Source organism: Symphalangus syndactylus, chromosome 8 (genome assembly GCF_028878055.3).
Source record: "Symphalangus syndactylus isolate Jambi chromosome 8, NHGRI_mSymSyn1-v2.1_pri, whole genome shotgun sequence".
Classification (NCBI taxonomy): domain Eukaryota; kingdom Metazoa; phylum Chordata; class Mammalia; order Primates; family Hylobatidae; genus Symphalangus; species Symphalangus syndactylus.
The window spans coordinates 137,760,001-137,776,903 of record NC_072430.2 but is presented as its reverse complement, the minus strand read 5'-3'; the positions used below and the strand labels follow the sequence as shown (position 1 = coordinate 137,776,903).

At 49.7% G+C, this 16,903-nt stretch overlaps 1 protein-coding gene across 2 annotated transcripts in view; it reads right to left on the bottom strand.

Moving 5' to 3' along the window:
• The window catches only part of INPP5D (inositol polyphosphate-5-phosphatase D), a 156,104-nt gene that overhangs the window by 79,034 nt on the left and 60,167 nt on the right, over positions 1 to 16,903 (bottom strand). For both annotated transcript variants that reach the window (XM_055291011.2, XM_055291012.2), the window contains exons 3-5: positions 12,119 to 12,269; positions 8,000 to 8,171; positions 2,994 to 3,134 (exon numbers count right to left, since the gene is read on the bottom strand). In XM_055291011.2, the coding sequence (XP_055146986.1) occupies positions 2,994 to 3,134; positions 8,000 to 8,171; positions 12,119 to 12,269 (464 nt within the window). The remainder of the gene's footprint in view (positions 1 to 2,993; positions 3,135 to 7,999; positions 8,172 to 12,118; positions 12,270 to 16,903) is intronic.

Genomic DNA, 16,903 nt, shown 5'->3' with positions numbered 1-16,903 from the left:
CAATATTACATGGTATAGACTTATACTAAAGAAGTTGCTGTTCACCTAAAATTCCACCTCTCTGGGCAGCCTGTGCTTTTACTTCTTGACTCTGGCCATGTTACACCAGCCTCTCCCCAACCTCTGTTCCTAACACTTACTTGCCACACAGACTTACTGTTCTTTGAGCAGGCTGTCTTCATTCCTGCCTCAGGACCTTTGTACTTTGTACTTAATGTCCCTCTGCCAAATCACTGGGTGGCTAGCTCCCTCTTGTCACCAAGATCCCAGTTCTGTTACCTCCTTCACCTCCAAAGGAAGCTGGCACTCTCCCACCCAATGTCTCTTCCTCACATCATCCTGTTTTATCTTATCATGATGTTTACTACAATTATTGTTTGAACTGGGCACGGTGGCTCATGCCTGTAATCGCAGCATTTTGGGAGGCCGAGGAAGGCAGATTGCTTGAGCCTAGAAATTGGAGACCAGCCTGGGCAGCAAGGCAAAACCCCATCTCTACCAAAAATACAACAATTAGCTGGGTATGGTGGCACACACCTGTAGTCCCAGCTTCTCCGTTGGGGTCGGGGGAAGCAAGTGAGTGGGGGGACTCAAGGATAGGGGCTGAGAGGTGGAGGCTCACTTGAGCCCAGGAGGTTGAGGCTGCAGTGAGCTGAGATCTCACCACGGCACTCCAGCTTGGGTGACAGAGCGAGATCCTGTCTCAAAAAATAAATAAATTAATTAATTAAATAAAATAAAATTCTTGTTTATCTGGATCCTTAGTCTACTGTTGTGCACCTCACTGAGACATTAGCTCTAAAAAGGCCTAAAAGAGCAAGAGCCTTGCGCATTGTGTCTGTTGCTACATCCCAGCACCCAGAACAGGGCTCAGAGGAGGCCTCTAATACATGTTTATTCAATGAACGAATGAATGAAGACCTATTCCAATCAAAGCAGTTTGAAAATTACGGGTTTACAATTTCAGGGATGAGAATCTGCAGGGATTCTGGCAGGAGAAATGGGAAGCATCATTTTGTTCTTTTCTACAATTTTCTAAAATTCCAAGGCTGATCAAGTCTCCAAGCCTGGCTGTCGCTTTACCGATGAAAGCAAAGACAAGTGTGCAAGGGAAATTTAGAGCATGACGGTGTCTTTAATTCTAAATAGAGTCATGGAGCAGCTAGAAGCTGAAGAAAGTGCTCTCCATCAGCACATGTACCCGAGAAGAAGACAAGTTGGGGAAGCTGCTGCCGCCCTAGTGATGAGGTGACTTGGCTCCTGAGAAGTCCAGGTAGCGGTGAGGTGTTAGGGAAATCTAACAATGTGCAGAAGTGTCTGGGGAAGTCTGAGGCAAGCCTCGTGGAGAGACTTAAAATGTATTTCTTTCTCCACAAGGAAGCAGGGAAGAACAGAATCTCCATCGAAGCAGAACTAAGAGCTTGTTATCAGCCATTGTGAAATGGTGTTTTACAAAAAGAAAGTGCCCTGTGTATGTGTTTTCCCCTAGTGATAAAGTGATTCATAACAACAGCATCAAATGGAACAAAATCCCTCCATGGGAATCTATAAAAACGATAGCTCCAGGTCTAATTAGCTACAGCTGCATTAGTTGAAAGCCAATTCATTGAAATTAAGCCCAACTGGCCAATTTGGTGAGTGCTCGATTTGTCAAAGAAATTATTTGTTAAATTTACCAAATGTACTGACTGTGCTTTTAAAAGCCTTTAAAAGGAAAGTTGAATTTGATTACTGATGATAAAAGAGTCTTTTTTGCCTATTAACTAAGCTAAGACTGATACAGCCCCAGAGAAATCGACAAAGGAATCTTGAAACTGCTGTATGTGTAATAAAACACAAAACAGCACAGACTACAAAACCGTTGCCAGTATGAAATCCCATTTTTCCAACCAAACTGTTGACCTTTCATTTGTTTGTTTGTTTGTTTATCTGAGACAGAGTCTTGCTCTCTTACCCAGGCTGGCGTGCAGTGGGGAGATCTTGGCTCACCACAACCTCAGCCTCCCAGGTTCAAGTGATTCTCCTGCCTCAGCCTCCAGAGTAGCTGGGATCACAGGTGTGTGCCACCACACCCAGCTAATTTTTCTTTTTTTTTTTTTTTTTTTTTTTTTTAGCAGAGACAGGGTTTCACCGTGCTGGCCAGGCTGGTCTCAAACTCCTGACCTCAGGTGATCCACCCACCTCAGCCTCCCAAAGTGTTGGGATTACAGGCGTGAGCCACCACACCTGGCCTGATCTTTCATTTGTGATGGGATTGTTTTGGCTCCCTCTGACTTTGTTCAGATGCTCTGGAATGTTCTTTTTTTTCTCTTCCAAGCTTTTGGCATTTAAAATATTCTTTGCCAATTCTTTGGATGGCATATTAGCCTTAATTTTGCACTTTTAACAATTAAAATGTAATTAACTTGAAATTAGTTTTCGTCAATTAAATTTTAAAATGTAAAACCAAAAGAATCTAAAAGAAATCAGAACCTTTACCAGCTGGTCATTCAAAGGATTGGATATCAGAAAATTGAAGTTTGGTGAATCATCTCCCTTCGAAAAATTGACATCACTGGAAATCTTGGGCCATAACCACCCACGCAGAAAATAGACTAACTTTAATTTATTTCCTTTTGATGCCTTTCTGTGCTTGTCAGGTGTAATGGCTGCAGCAAACAGCAAGAGCAGCAGCAAAAATCTTAAGAGGTGGATCCTGTGCAAGTGCGAAAGGGCTGGCCATGTCCTCCCACCCCATCCACTTCCCAGAGCAACTGGCCTCCAATTAACTTTAGTTGTAAAAAGCTGCAGCACACACAAGCTACTGTTCAAATTCCATGATAACAAGACCTCCAAACAACCACAGAGATTTCCAAGCTGTGCTCACCACTCAATTATTGTGAGTGCGGCAGAGGCATTTGTTCAGTCAGGCAGAGGCAGAGGTCGCTCTCATGAGCTGTTTCTTTCGCCTGGTGGCCGCCCCCACCTGCCCACCCCCGTGGGCCAGCCATTACCCATAGAGCTCCTTGCAGAGCAGTGTGGTCAGTTTCTTCAGGTGAGGAAGGCTGCTGGACCCCGTCTTCACAAATTCAGAGTCCTGGGCGAGCTGAGTGCTTAAATAATCTTGGATGGCCTTAAGATGCTCTTCTGGAAGCCTAAAGAAAAGAAAAAAGAAACAAACCATGCTTGCCACCATCACCAACGGGAACAGCAACAACAGTAACAAACCCTCATCCTCAGAGCCTCCAAGGGGACACAGTCCTTCAGGGGAACGTTTGCAAACCTGGACGAAGGTTCCCGTGGTCTCACTGATGGGGTAGATTAGCAGGTCAGAGCAAGAAGAAGTGGCCCAGCAGGAAAAGGTGCCTCTCAATGAGCTCCTTTGGGTGCTGCTGGGAGGAAGTGGCTCTGGCTGGGGGTCTGGGAAATGGTTATACTTTAAAAAGGAGACTAAGGCTGGGCACGGTGGCTCACAACTGTAATTCTAGCACTTTGGGAGGCCAAGGTGGGTGGATCACCTGAAGTTAGGAGTTCAAGAACAGCCTGGGGGGAATCCCCGCCTCTACTAAAAATACAAAAATTATCTGGGTGTGGTGGTGGGTGCCTGTAATCTCAGCTACTTGGGAGGCTGAGACAGGAGAATCATTTGAACCCGTAAGGCAGAGGTTGCAGTGAAAAAAGATTGTGCCATTGCACTCCAGCCTGAGTGACAGAGTGAGACACTGTCTCACAAAAAAAAAAAAAGAGGAGGCCAAAAGCTTTGGAAAGTGTAAGTGGAATTGTTTTCCTATCTTATCTACTTATAAAGGTAGGATCTGAGGGCTGGAAGGATGATGGGATCTAGAGATAACAAATGGCTTTAGCTCCCATGCACTTTGCAATTTCACAGCCAAAGGCTACCCAGGGCACTGTGTTCAGAGAGTCTGGATTCATCCCAGGCTCTGTGGGGGAATCTGAGTGATTAGCGATGAGGCTGGGGATATGGAATGAGGTAGTGCAAGTGGCCGACTTTGCCGTGTCGAATCTGCTCCAACCCCTTCAGTGTACAGAGTGAATGGGGCTGAAGGCAGGATTTGTTCACTGTGCAGATCAACCCTGGTGGCAGAGGCACAGGCAGAGAGCCCAGGCCAGTCCCACGAGGGGCGCCCCCTAAAGTCGAATCAGCTGTCTGCATTCTATCTTCCAGCACCTTTTGTTCTGGGTAACGCTTAAGTGTTTGTTCCCATAATGATGGAAATTGTAATTATAGCAAGTATTTCCTGAGCACAGCATGCCAGACACTATGCTAAGCACTTCATGCTCATTTTCTCCATTAACCCACAAATCAATTTTATGACTCAGATATTATTACTAATTATTCCTGTTTTACAAATCAGAAAACTGAGGCTTAACCATGTTACTTTAGCTGTGTGGAAAAAATTATTACAAGCCTTAATTTTTTTTTTTTCTTTTTGAGATGGAGTCTCACCCTGTCACCCAGCTGGAGTGCAATGGCGAGATCTCTGGCTCACTGCAACCTCCGCCTCCCGAGGTCAAGCGATTCTCCTGCCTCAGCCTCCTGGGTAGCTGGCACCACAGGCATGTGCCACCAGGCCCAGATTTTTGTATTTTCAGTAGAGGTGGGGTTTTACCATGTTGGCCAGGCTGACCTCAGGTGATCCACCGCCTCGGCCTCCCAAAGTGCTGGGATTACAGGTGTCAGCCACCCCGCCCGGATGCCTTAAAGATTTTTGTTCCAGGCCGGGCGCGGTGGCTCACGCTTGTAATCCCAGCACTTTGGGAGGCCGAGGCGGGCAGATCACGAGGTCAGGAGATTGAGACCACGGTGAAACCCCGTCTCTACTAAAAATACAAAAAAATTAGCCAGGCGTGGTGGCGGGTGCCTGTAGTCCCAGCTACTCGGAGAGGCTGAGGCGGGAGAATGGCGTGAACCCGGGAGGCAGAGCTTGCAGTGAGCCGAGATCGTGCCACTGCACTCCAGCCTGGGCGACAGAGCGAGACTCCATCTCAAAAAAAAAAAAAAAAGAAAAGATTTTTGTTCCAGGCTTGATATGTAATCAAATTGAAACTAAAGGCCACAAGGCTTTTCCTGTGGAATCTGTGAAAGAATGAAAAGCTGTTGGTCTTAAGATTGGACAGGAATTGCTAGGCATGGTGGCTCACACCTATAATCCCAGCATTTTGGGAGGCAGAGGTGGGCAGATCACCTGAGGTCAGGAGTTCAAGGCCAGCCTGGCCAAAATGGTGAAACCCTGTCTCTACTAAAAATACAAAAATTAGCTGGGCGTTGTGGCATGCATTTGTAGTCCCAGCTACTCAGGAGGCTGAGGCAGGAGGATTGCTTGAACCCCGGAGGTAGAGGTTGCAGTGAGCCGAGATCACTCCACTGTGCTCCAGCTTGAGTGACAGAGCGAGAGTCCGTCTCAAAAAAAAAAAAAAAATACTGAACAGGACTGGCTTACCCATTTCAATTGTTAGATTGAGAAGAGAACATTTACATTTAAGTTCATCTATATTTATTCTGGGTCTTGACATCATAAAAATCCAGCTTCTGCCTGAGTCTGTTTACTAAAAGGGACAAACATCTGTAGTCTTAAAACAGTGGTCCCCAACCTTTTTGGCACAAGGGACTGGTTTTGTGGAAGACAACTATTCCACAGACGGATGGTGGGGGGATGGTTTTGGGAGGAAACTGCTCCATCTCAGATCATCAGGCATTAGTTAGATTCTCCTAAGGGGCATGCAACCTAGATCCCTCACATTCACAGTTCACAACCGGGTTCATGCTCCTATGAGAATCTAATGCCACCGCTGATCTGACAGGAGGCGGAGCTCAGGTGGTAATGTTCGCTTGCCCTCCGCTCACCTCCTGTTGCCACCCAGTTCCTAACAGGCCAGGGGTTGGGGACCCCTGTATTAAAATATGTATCTTAACAGATCTAATGACTATTGCCTTGTGACTTTGATACCATGAGTCTGTATTACAGGCAGTTCTACTTGTTAAAATGTTTGTGGTAGGCTGGGCACAGTGGCTCATGCCTATAATCCTAGCACTTTGGGAGGTCGAGGCGGGCAGATCACCTCAGGTTGGGAGTTTGAGACTAGCCTGACCAACATGGAGAAACCCCATCTGTACTAAAAATACATAATTAGCCGGTTGTGGTGGCGCATGGCTGTAATCCCAGCTACTCGGGAGGCTGAAGCAGGAAAATCACTTGAACCCTGGAGGGGGAGGTTGCGGTGAGCTGAGACTGTGCCATTGCAACTCCAGCCTGGGCAACAAGAGTGAAACTCCGTCTCAAAAAAGAAAAGTTTGTGTAGAAAAGTGTTGACATAAAGATGTAAAGTATGTTTATTTGAGAAGGCTAATTTTACTTAGAAACGTGATAATTAACCTATTAACTAAGACCTAACTGATGAGATCTAATTAACTTGCAGGAAAGACTGTGCAAGTTGTTATTTAAAGAAAAATAATCAAAAGGCAATCCTCTATGTGCAGAGCAACTTGACAAGCGAAATAGACTGATTTTAAAACAGTGTGGAGTCCCAGTTTTCCTTGACCCTGAGAATGGAGGGGCTCTGGGTTGCTGCTTTCCTTGGTCTCTGCACACGCCCCCTTCACTCATTCCCATCTCCAAACTTAAGATTTAGGAAGGTTCCACTGCCGTGAGAAGCAAAGATAGAAAAAGCAGGCCTCTCTGCCCATGAGCCCTCAGCCCATGCCCCGACCCTAACCCCTCCTGGAAGGCTGCCTGGAAGCTCAGCTTCACGCCTCTGCTGGCCACACTGAGGCAGAACCCCATAACCAGGGTGGAGAGGCTGATTAGGAGATGGAGTTGGCAGGAGGTGTAGGAGCCTTAGTAGGAGAGGTCAGCAGGTGGAACCATGGGGCGTCCCCGACTCTTCCCCATCCAGTTTACTGCATTCAGCATCCAAACCCGAGAAGAAATAGAAACCCTGGGGAACTAAACAATGGGCTTGATGTGGATTTTTTTTTTTTTTTTTTTTTTTTTTTTTTTTAGACACAGTTTTTCTCTTGTTGCCCAGGCTGGAGTGCAGTGGCGCAATTTTGGTTCACTGCAACCTCTGCTTCCCAGGTTCAAGCTATTCTTCTCCCTCAGCCTCTTGAATAGCTGGGGTTATAGGCGTCCGCCACCATGCCCAGCTAATTTTTGTATTTTTAGTGGAGAAGGGGTTTTGCCATGTTGGTCTGTCTGGTCTTGAGCTCCTGGACTCAGGTGATCCACCCGCCCCGGCCTCCCAAAGTGCTGGGATTGCAGGAATGAGCCACCGCGCCCGGCCTATGTGGAATACTTTTAAAGCATCTGTTATTTAGACACATATATAGAGACAATCAACATAGTAGCAACACTGGATATTTGGCTATTTGATAAATAGCACAAATAATTCAAGGAGCATGCACAGAACTCAGCCTGGAGAGCCCAGGGAAGAACCAAAGAGTATGTCCAGGTGGAAATAGGAACACGCCAAGTGTCACAGCAACCTGGTGGCGTATGTGTCCCATCGGCATCTACTTCATATTTTGCCAAGTGAGAGAGTAGGAGGGCAGCCCTGGCAGCCTCAGATGGATCCTTCAAGTTGGAAATGTGGCTTCAGCCCTGTCATTAGGATTTCTTTGGGGGGCAGGGGAGCGTTTCTCTCAAAGAAACAAAAAAAAGTTATATTTACTAAGGCATGGAGATTACCAGGTACCAACTTATTAATTAATGTAGCACATATCCAGTGACTGCCTACACTATGCCGGGCCATGCGTGGAGACACAGTGCTCCTCCACCTGCATGGAGCACTTCTCCTGTTAAGGCCCATGCCCCTGGCCTTCTTGAAGCTGATGGTGCAAAGGCCTCTGAGGTGCAAGATGACAAGCGCCCTTCTCCGGAGACCTCCCCACCTCCCTCTGGTCACCAGGCCCATAACTAGGATCGAAACCCAAGCCATCCAGCCCTGCCCTGGCTGGGCTCACTGCAGATGAAGCCCCGGCTGGACTTGAGTGGGGACTTACCCACTGGTGTCCATGCCTTGCAGTCGCTGGAACAACGTCTCAGAGAGGCTCGGCCGGCTGGTCTCAGTCGTTCGGGGATTCTCATTTGAAGGAGGAACCTCCTTGGCCTCACAGGAGCTGGCAGTCAGAGGGATGTTTCTTGGGGGCAGCTCGGGTGGAGACACGACACTTTCTACCGGAGAGAACAGCAGGAAGGCCATTGGCGAGGACACTGTGAGCGCAACCTGGCCTTCACCGCAGCCGCATGGGGTCCAGGCCACGACACCCACATTATTGATCTCCATCTGCGTCCCTGTGTCCCTCACGGACTCCCTCCTGGAGGGAGAGCCTCCTGCCACAGGGCCCTGGCTAGTGCAGTGTCTGCCCCACTGTGGCCATCAGCAAACACCTGCCAGGGCCAGAAGGCCTTGCTCCATGGAGGGCCTGGAAGGCCTGCAGGGCTGCTGACCTTGGATGGACTAAGCCGGCAGCAGCAGGCAGGTGAGCAGGATGGGTCTGGCTCTCAGGCTTTCAGGGGCTGAGACAGGTGCCTCATGATGGCTGAGCCCTGGACTGAGCAGAGGCCCATTTCCCAGAATAAGCCAAAACCATGGGAAGGGACCAGGGGTAAGGAGGCAGGCAGGCCTAGCCACACTGCCCCCCTCTCTCTCTCCCTGGCCCCCTCTCTCCAGCCTCTGCCCTTCCTTCTTTCCTCCCTCAGACTCTCAGAAACACATAAAAGAAAGCAAGGGGTTTCCCTTCACTCAGAGACATTCAACAAATGACTTGAACTTGGCTTGGGAGGTGGGAGCCCACCCATCGCCTTTAGGAGAAGGTTCATCCTGTACGTGCCACGAATGGAGGGTCCAGAGCTCTGTCTGAACCTCTTCCCACACAGAGTGGCTGCCCCAGCCCAACCACAGTGGGCCCCGGGGGACCTCCTCTTTAGCGAACAGGCCCTTCACTTCCTCTGTCTGGGGTTCTGAAGACAACTAGGAGTCTGCTTTGAGCTCCACGGTCTGGCAGTGCCTCAAGAGGCCCTGGGCCCAAGCAGACCTCTTGGACTGCGGGGGCCTCGTGTCGCATTGCTCTGGTTCAAGCCAACGACTGGGCAACCTCGTTTGGGGAAGTGAAGCCAGCAGTCACGAGACTGAGGTTCTTTTTTCAGCCTTCACAGAAACTTGTCGGGATATTCCTCCAGACAGCCATGCCCAGAGGGGCCCAACTAGCTGGGGTGGGCAGCCCGAGGGGAGTGAGGGTGTTTAGTGTGGAGGGCGTTTCTGCAGAACAGCTTCTCAGCACGGCCCTGGGCGCCTGGGGGCAGCTGTTCGGGGGCGGCCAGGACGCGGTGCTGGTGAGTGATCTTGGGCTCACAGTGGGACAGGTCAGCCCTAGCTCTTCTACAGCCTGACCTTCCTGATTCCAGAGGGCAGCACTCACTCAGACCAGGGAGGCCAGAAGGGACAGGGCCTGCCTGGGGCCCTTTCAGCCTCCATGGAGCTGCGGCCCTTTTGGAAACGAAGAGCTGCACAACCATGAAAAGTGTGTTTCCATGAGGTTGGGAGGGAGCCGGGGGTCCTGGTGGCCCACAAGCCAGCCCACAGGTGAGGGAGAAAACGGATGCCTGCAGCAAGCCCCCAGAACAGGCAGGAGCCAGGCAAGGGTCTCAGGGTCTCCGGACAAATCTCTCCTCTCTTCGGGGAGAGGCTGGGGGACCTGGCGGTCTCCACCTGCTGGAATTCAGGAAGAGTCCTGGCCAACTGAGGGGCCCGGTTAGGTATCTCATTGTTTTCTTTTACGAAATAAGCCTTTTATTTTTTTAATTTGTATTTTAAGTTCAGGGGTACCTGTGCAGGTTTGTTACATAGGTAAACTTAGGTCATGGGGTTTGTTGTACAGATTATTTCATCTTCCTGGTATTAAGCCTAGTACCCAATAGTTATTTCTGATCCTGTCCCTCCTCCCACCCCCTCAGGTAGGCTCCAGTGTGTGCTGTTCTCCTCTTTGTGTCCATGTGTGTTCATCATTTATCTCCCACTTAAGTGAGAACATGTGGTGTTTGGTTTTCTGTTCTTGTGTTAGTTTGCTGAGGATAATGACCTCCAGCTCCACCCATGTTCCTGTAAAGGACATGATCTTTCTTTTTACTGGCTGCATACTATCCCATGGTGTATATGTACAACATTTTCTTTATCCAGTCTACCACTGATGGGCATTTAGGCTGATTCCACGTCTTTGCTATTGCAAATAGTGCTGCAATGAACATACGCAGATGTGTCTTTGTAACAAAATGATTTCTATTCCCTTAGGTATATTCTCAGTAAATCTTTGAGGGGAAAAGTAGGGCATCCCCAGGTAAGCTCCTTCTCTGTAAAACTTTGTCCATCTGACTCTTGCTCTATTGGTCTTTGTCCCTATGCTGTAAAGGGCACCCTAAGTCTCACATACTTTTTAGGGACTGTATAATTTTTTTTTTTTTTTTGAGACGGAGTCTCCCTCTGTTGCCAGGGTGGAGTTCAGTTGTGCGATCTTGGCTCACTACAACCTCCACCTCCCGTGTTCAAGGGATTCTCCTACCTCAGCCTCCCAAGTAGCTGGAACTACAGGCGTGTACCACCACACCTGGCTAATTTTTTTTTTTTTGAGACGGAGTCTCGCTCTGTCGCCCAGGCTGGGGTGCAGTGGCGTGATCTCGGCTCACTGCAAGCTCCGCCTCCCGGGTTCACGCCATTCTCCTGCCTCAGCCTCTCCAAGTAGCTGGGACTACAGGCGCCCGCCACCAAGCTCGGCTAATTTTTTGTATTTTTTTTTTTTTTTTTTTTTTTGAGACGGAGTCTCGCTCTGTCGCCCAGGCTGGAGTGCAGTGGCGCAATCTCGGCTCACTGCAAGCTCCACCTCCCAGGTTCACGCCATTCTCCTGCCTCAGCCTCTCCGAGTAGCTGGGACTACAGGCGCCCGCCACCACACCCGGCTAATTTTTTGTATTTTTATTAGAGACAGGGTTTCACCATGGTCTCGATCTCCTGACCTCGTGATCCGCCCGCCTCGGCCTCCCAAAGTGCTGGGATTACAAGCGTGAGCCACCACGCCTGGCCTTAATTTTTGTATTTTTAGTAGAGACAAGGTTTCACCATGTTGGCCAGGATGGTCTTGATCTCCTGACCTCGTGATCCGCCCACCTCTGTTTCCCAAAGTGTTGGGATTACAGGCGTGAGCCACCGCACCCAGCTGGGACTGTACATTTTTTTCAACATATTTTTAGGGGTTGTATTTCCCCCACCCCCTTTTAATGATGACATAAAGAAACACCTTCCTCATCCTCCCAGTTAGGTGCAAGGGTCTCCTCCTTCACTCTCCTCACAGTGAAATTCAGCAGATTGTAATGATGCTAATGACTGTAGCTGCATTTATGGAGTGCTTACTATTAATATGTACCAGGCTCTGGGTGCTACATTTCTCGACTCATTTGATCCTTGGGATACCGTGAGAGGCAGGTACTATTGTTATTCTCTCTCTGTCTTTGTAAAGGCTAGTCAAGTGAAGCAGAGGACGTGCAGTCTTTACTGTCTCTCTCTTTCTCTCTTTTTTTCTTAGACAAAGTCTCTTCTGTCACCCAGGCTAGAGTGCAGTGGTACAATCACGGCTGACTGCAACCTTGAACTCCTGGGCTCGAGGGATCCTCCTGCCTTGGCCTCCTAAGTAGCTAGGACTACAGGCCTGAGCCACCATGCCTGAATAAATTTTTTAAAAAGCTTTTTGTAGACACAGGATTGCCTATGTTGCCCAGAAGGGTCTCAAACTCCTGGCCTCAAGCAATCCTCCCACCTCGGCCTCCCAAACTTCTGGGGTTACAGGCGTGAGCCAGCAAGCCCAGCCTTATTTTTACTGTCTCTTTAAAGAGAAGTCTGTGATTCAGAGAGGCCAGATAATTTCCCCAAGGTCACATAGCTAATAAGCTGGGGAGGAGGAATTTTAACCCACGTCTGCCTGACCCCAGAGCCTGTGTTCCTAACTTGTCCTTAACCCCCATGCCAACAATCTCCCTCTGATAATAGGACTCACCTAATCGACAAGCACTCAAGATGGGTGCAGGGCAAGTTCCCAAAAGTACTTCCTGCCGTCCTGTCCCTCCCTCCCTACCTGTGTCCTCCTCAGGGTCGTCGCCTGTGTCCTCTTCCTCCAGCGGCACAGGGTATTGCAGATGGGTCACCAGCCCCATGTTTTCCTTCTTGTAAAACTCGATGAGCTGGTCCAGCTTGGTGAAGAACCTCATGGGGACGCCTTCGGATGCCTGAGGACAACACCCAAACAAACGCACATGTTAACCAACTAGAATGTCAGCCAACCACAAAGGCCACCTGCGGCGGAGACCAGCGAGGCGGAGGGAGTGACCGCGATCCAGGAAAAGCCCTGGGCTCCTACGCAGGGTGTGTGGCCCTCACGCCCACAACCTCACATCCTGCAACCAGCAGCTGCCAAGGGCCCTTCTGCAAAAGGTACACAGAGGACCGTTCCTAAGATCTGTTTTTTCTTTCCGTTTTTAAAATCTTTTATTTTTAAAAGTATTTTTGGGCCAGGCACGGTGCCTCACACCTGTAATCCCAGCACTTTGGGAGGCCAAGGCGGGTGGATCACCTGAGGTCAGGAGTTTGAGACCAGCCTGGCCAACATGATGAAACCCCATCTGTACTAAAAAAAAAAAAAAGAATACAAAAATTAGCCAGGCGTGGTGGCAGGTGCCTGTAATTCCAGCTACTTGGGAGGCTGAGACAGGAGAATCACTTGAACTTGGGAGGCAGAGGTTGCAGTGAGCTGAGATCACGCCACTACACTCCAGCCTGGGCAACTCAGTCTCGAAATAAAATAAAATAAAATAAAAGTATTTTTATACAAATAGTACATTTATATTATGGCAAAATTAGAAATATGGATTTTTCTTAAATAAGAAATTTGTCTGGGTGTGGTGGCTCACGCCAGTAATCCCAGCACTTTGGGAGGCTGAGGTGGGCACATCACTTGAAGTCAGGAGTTCCAGACCAGTCTGGCCAACATGGTAAAACCCAGTCTCTACTAAAAATACAAAAATTAGCTGGGCCTGGTGGTGTGCACCTGTAATTTCAGCTACTTGGGAGGGTGAGGCAGGAGGTTGCAGTGAGCCAAGATCGCACTACTGCACTCCAGCCTGGGCAACAGAGTAAGACCCTGTCTCAAAACAAAAAAAAAAAGAAAGAAAGAAAGAAAGAAATCACCTGTAATCCCACAACCCCAAGATACCTATTTTCAACAGTTTAGAATGTGTTTTTCTAGAATTTGTGAGTGTGTTTGGTGGGGAAGTTACTTTTATTTTTTCCTTCACAAAGAACTTTTTTTTAAAAAACACAAGAAAAAATCAATTCCAGCAATTGCTTTGCTTTTATTTATTTTTTTTCATTTGTTACAGTTGTTTTTATCAAAACTCAGTAAATGATCTACCTGGTTTGTATCTGTTGCTGATAGCAGAGGACCTTGCGGGTAACTGTGCTGGGTATTCAAATGCCCTGGGGCAGATCCCCTTCCTGTAAGCCCTGTGGCTCTAGCCGGTAGCTCCAGGTGCAGGATGGGCCCCACCCCTACCTCACCCTTTACCTTCTTGCCAGGCCCTGCCCTCAGGGGCAGCTGAACAGGAGCAAGGGATCAGGCTGTTGGTAGGTACAGGAATGAGCCCCAAAGAGGCACCCCTCTGGGTGGGGCCTCCCTGCCCTGGAGGAGCATAGCGCCCCTGGCAACTGCTAAGTGCCTGTGATTCACCCTGTCCTCATAACAGCCACCATGCCAGTGACTTTCAGATTATTTATTTTATTTGAGATGGAGTCTCACTCTGTCGCCCAGACTGGAGTGCAGTGGCACGGTCTCGGCTCACTGCAGCCTCCACCTCCTGGGTTCAAGTGATTTTCTGGCCTCAGCCTCCCAAGCAGCTGGGATTACGGGTGCCCACCACCACACCCAGCTAATTTTTGTAATTTTAGTAGAGACGGGGTTTCACCATGTTGGCCAAGCTGGTCTCGAAATCCTGACCTCAGGTGATCCACCCAGCCTCCCAAACTGCTGGGATTACAGGTGTGAGCTACCACACCCAGCAACTTTCAGGTCATTTTAAAATTAGTTGAGAAGGCGCCGTCCTTGGAGTTGGAAGTCAAGGATCTCACTGCTCCTCTGGGGGCTGCCAGCTGCCTTCTTTCTGGAGGGAAGGGGACCCATCGCCTGTGGGAAACGAGACCCATAGGCAAGTAGGATGGACGTTGAAAAGCCCACCCTGGTTGGTGAACAGGCGGCATCTGGCCTGAGCGTGGCTGGGCCAAGCGTTGGCCTTCCCGCCTCCAAGTCAGATATCGACTGGGATTGGGATTGATTTGGGCGGGTGGGAGGGTGCCTGAAGGTCTTCGGGATTACAGGTAAGTGGAATCAGGAGAGATGAGGCAGGATGACCCAGACTGGGACAGATTCAGACATCAGGGAGCAGGGTTAGGACTCAGACCTGTTCCCGAGCCCTTGTGCCTCGGTGGCAAACTCCAAGTCCTAGTGAGGACACATACGCCTCTTTCACTGACCTGTGATTCAGGGCTGTCCATCTGGGCTCTGTCTCTGTCTCTGTCTGTCTCTCTCTTTCCAAGTGTGTGTTTTGTGTGCATATGCATATACAAGTCTGTGCCTGGGTGTGTGTGTGTGTGTGTGTGTCTTAAGTTAGTAAATTTATAGAGAGTTTAGCAAAAGGGTGTTCTAAATTCTTTTCAATAAATTCCCTTGTTTTCACAAAGCACCGTGTTAAGCAATCTCTTTCAAACATTGTGGAACCAGAGCTATCTGAGCAGCAGCAGCCAGGCCTTCTAAAAAGTAACATGAGTAGGTTCAAAAACCAAAGTGAACAGAATAACAAAAATAATTTGACATGATACAAGATCTATGAACTCGATTCAGTTAAAGCAGTCGTGAAAAGTGTCAGACTCAAAAAATGTACAACTAATAGATGACAAGCCATTAAGAGCATGGAAAAGGAATATGAAAGTACCAAAGAAAGTCGAAGTCGAATGCCTCGTGTGTGAACCCAGAAAAGGATTCTTGGCTGGAGGGTATCTGAAGAATGTGTGTTGGAGTGAGCATGTGAGATTTGGGAATTTAAGACGCACCAATGCTAAAACCAAGTAAGACACGTTATTTTATGCACCGCTAAGAAGCTGAACCACAGACTATGTTACACCATTGATTATAGACTTACATGACTCCAGAGATGTGAAATCTGAAAGGTAAACGTCTTAGACTTGATGACATACGCTGTGTACTAGGAACAGAGCAATTTAAAGGAGTCCCTGTGGACCCGGTGAGGGCACCGCGTGTGCCTGGCCCGCTCCCAGAGGCCAGGGAGCCAGGGTCTGACAAACCAAGGCTGCCGGCTGCCTGGGTTCCCAGGAAGGGAGAGAATGCAGGGAGAAGCCAAGCCTCACGGATGGCAGACAGGTGGCAAGCTGACAATGGCCACTGACAAGTGTGCCGGGGAGGGAGCCTTCTTCCACCTCTCCCCCTCCGAGGGGAAAGCACCCAGGAAGAACACAGCAGGTCTACAGGAAGCAGATCCACAGGGACAGACCCCACCTGAGGGAAAACCTGCTGTGTGCAGTGGGCCCGCAGGAAGCACCCTGTGCCCACAGGCAGTGCAGACAGGAGACGGCGAAGGCGGGGCACCAACCAGGCAAAGGCAGGTGTCCCCGGAGAAAATGTCCAGGAAGGTGTCCTCATAAGGCTTTGCTCTTGACCCTAAGCTTTGACAAGGGAAACAGAGAACTTACGTTCAAAGCACATTCTAGAACAGGAAGAGAAAGAGTCAGAGCCCAAGATGGGGATCGTAGAAGCTACAGAGCCGGCCCAGACAGGGGAGGGGCGGGGAGCGTGGTCTAGACAGGTGGGTGGTGAGGAGCATGGTCTGGCCTCACTGTGTGCAGTGCAGAGAGGAGCAGCCCACCCATGGTGTTGCATTCTGAACCTGGGCCCAGAAAGGTCCTGCATCAGGGTATGATGGCCAAGGGGACAGGGCAGAGTGGCCGGTGGGGGGATGCGTCCGTTCGAAGGGCGACTGTGCCTGGGTGTGACCTAACAATCCCCACCCAGTCAGGTGGACAGTGTATTGACATCCACAGGCCAGCAGGAGCAGGGGGGTCCTGCTGGGACAGGCCTGGGGGTTCCCACCCACAGCAGGCCAAGTCCATACCCACCCAGCTGTGCACCCACAGTCAGGACAGGTCTGCTCACGGCTGTGCCATCCCCAGACTGTGCAGCAGGGCCTGGCAATTGGAGCGGCATTTAGTGGTTCCATGGATTTGCCACCCTGGGTCAGGATGACAGACAAGAGTTGGATCCAGGAGGAGGGATGGTCAGGGAGGGCCTTCCGTGGGTCTGGAACTGGGGATGCAGAGAAACAGTGGCAAGCAGGGGAGCTGCCCTCACTCACATCCCCCAGCACGTTGCCAAAGGTGGTGCCTTTTCAGCAATTGTAAAAGACAAAATGTGAATAAGGTGTCATGTGCATTTTTCATGTGCACGATCCAGAGTCCCGGCAGGAGGCAGATGTCTCATTAAACGGGGGAACTTGGGGAGAACATGTAGCGACAGAGCACAGGGATACCAATAAGAGGCAGTACAGCCCCCCCGAACTCGCAGTACTTACCACCCTGGGAAGATCACAGGCACGAAGCAGGTGCTGGAACCCAGAGGGGGCTGCCCAGCAGGCGCTGTGGCCTCCCGTGGAGCTGACCATGGAGACCTTACAGGATGGGGGCAGGGCAGTAGATCCCCTTCCCCCCAAAAAACTTTCCTCTCATCTGGCTGCGGCTCCCATTGGCCAAACCCAACGAGAAAGCAGGGGGCAGGGAAGCGAATGAATTGGGGAGCAAATGG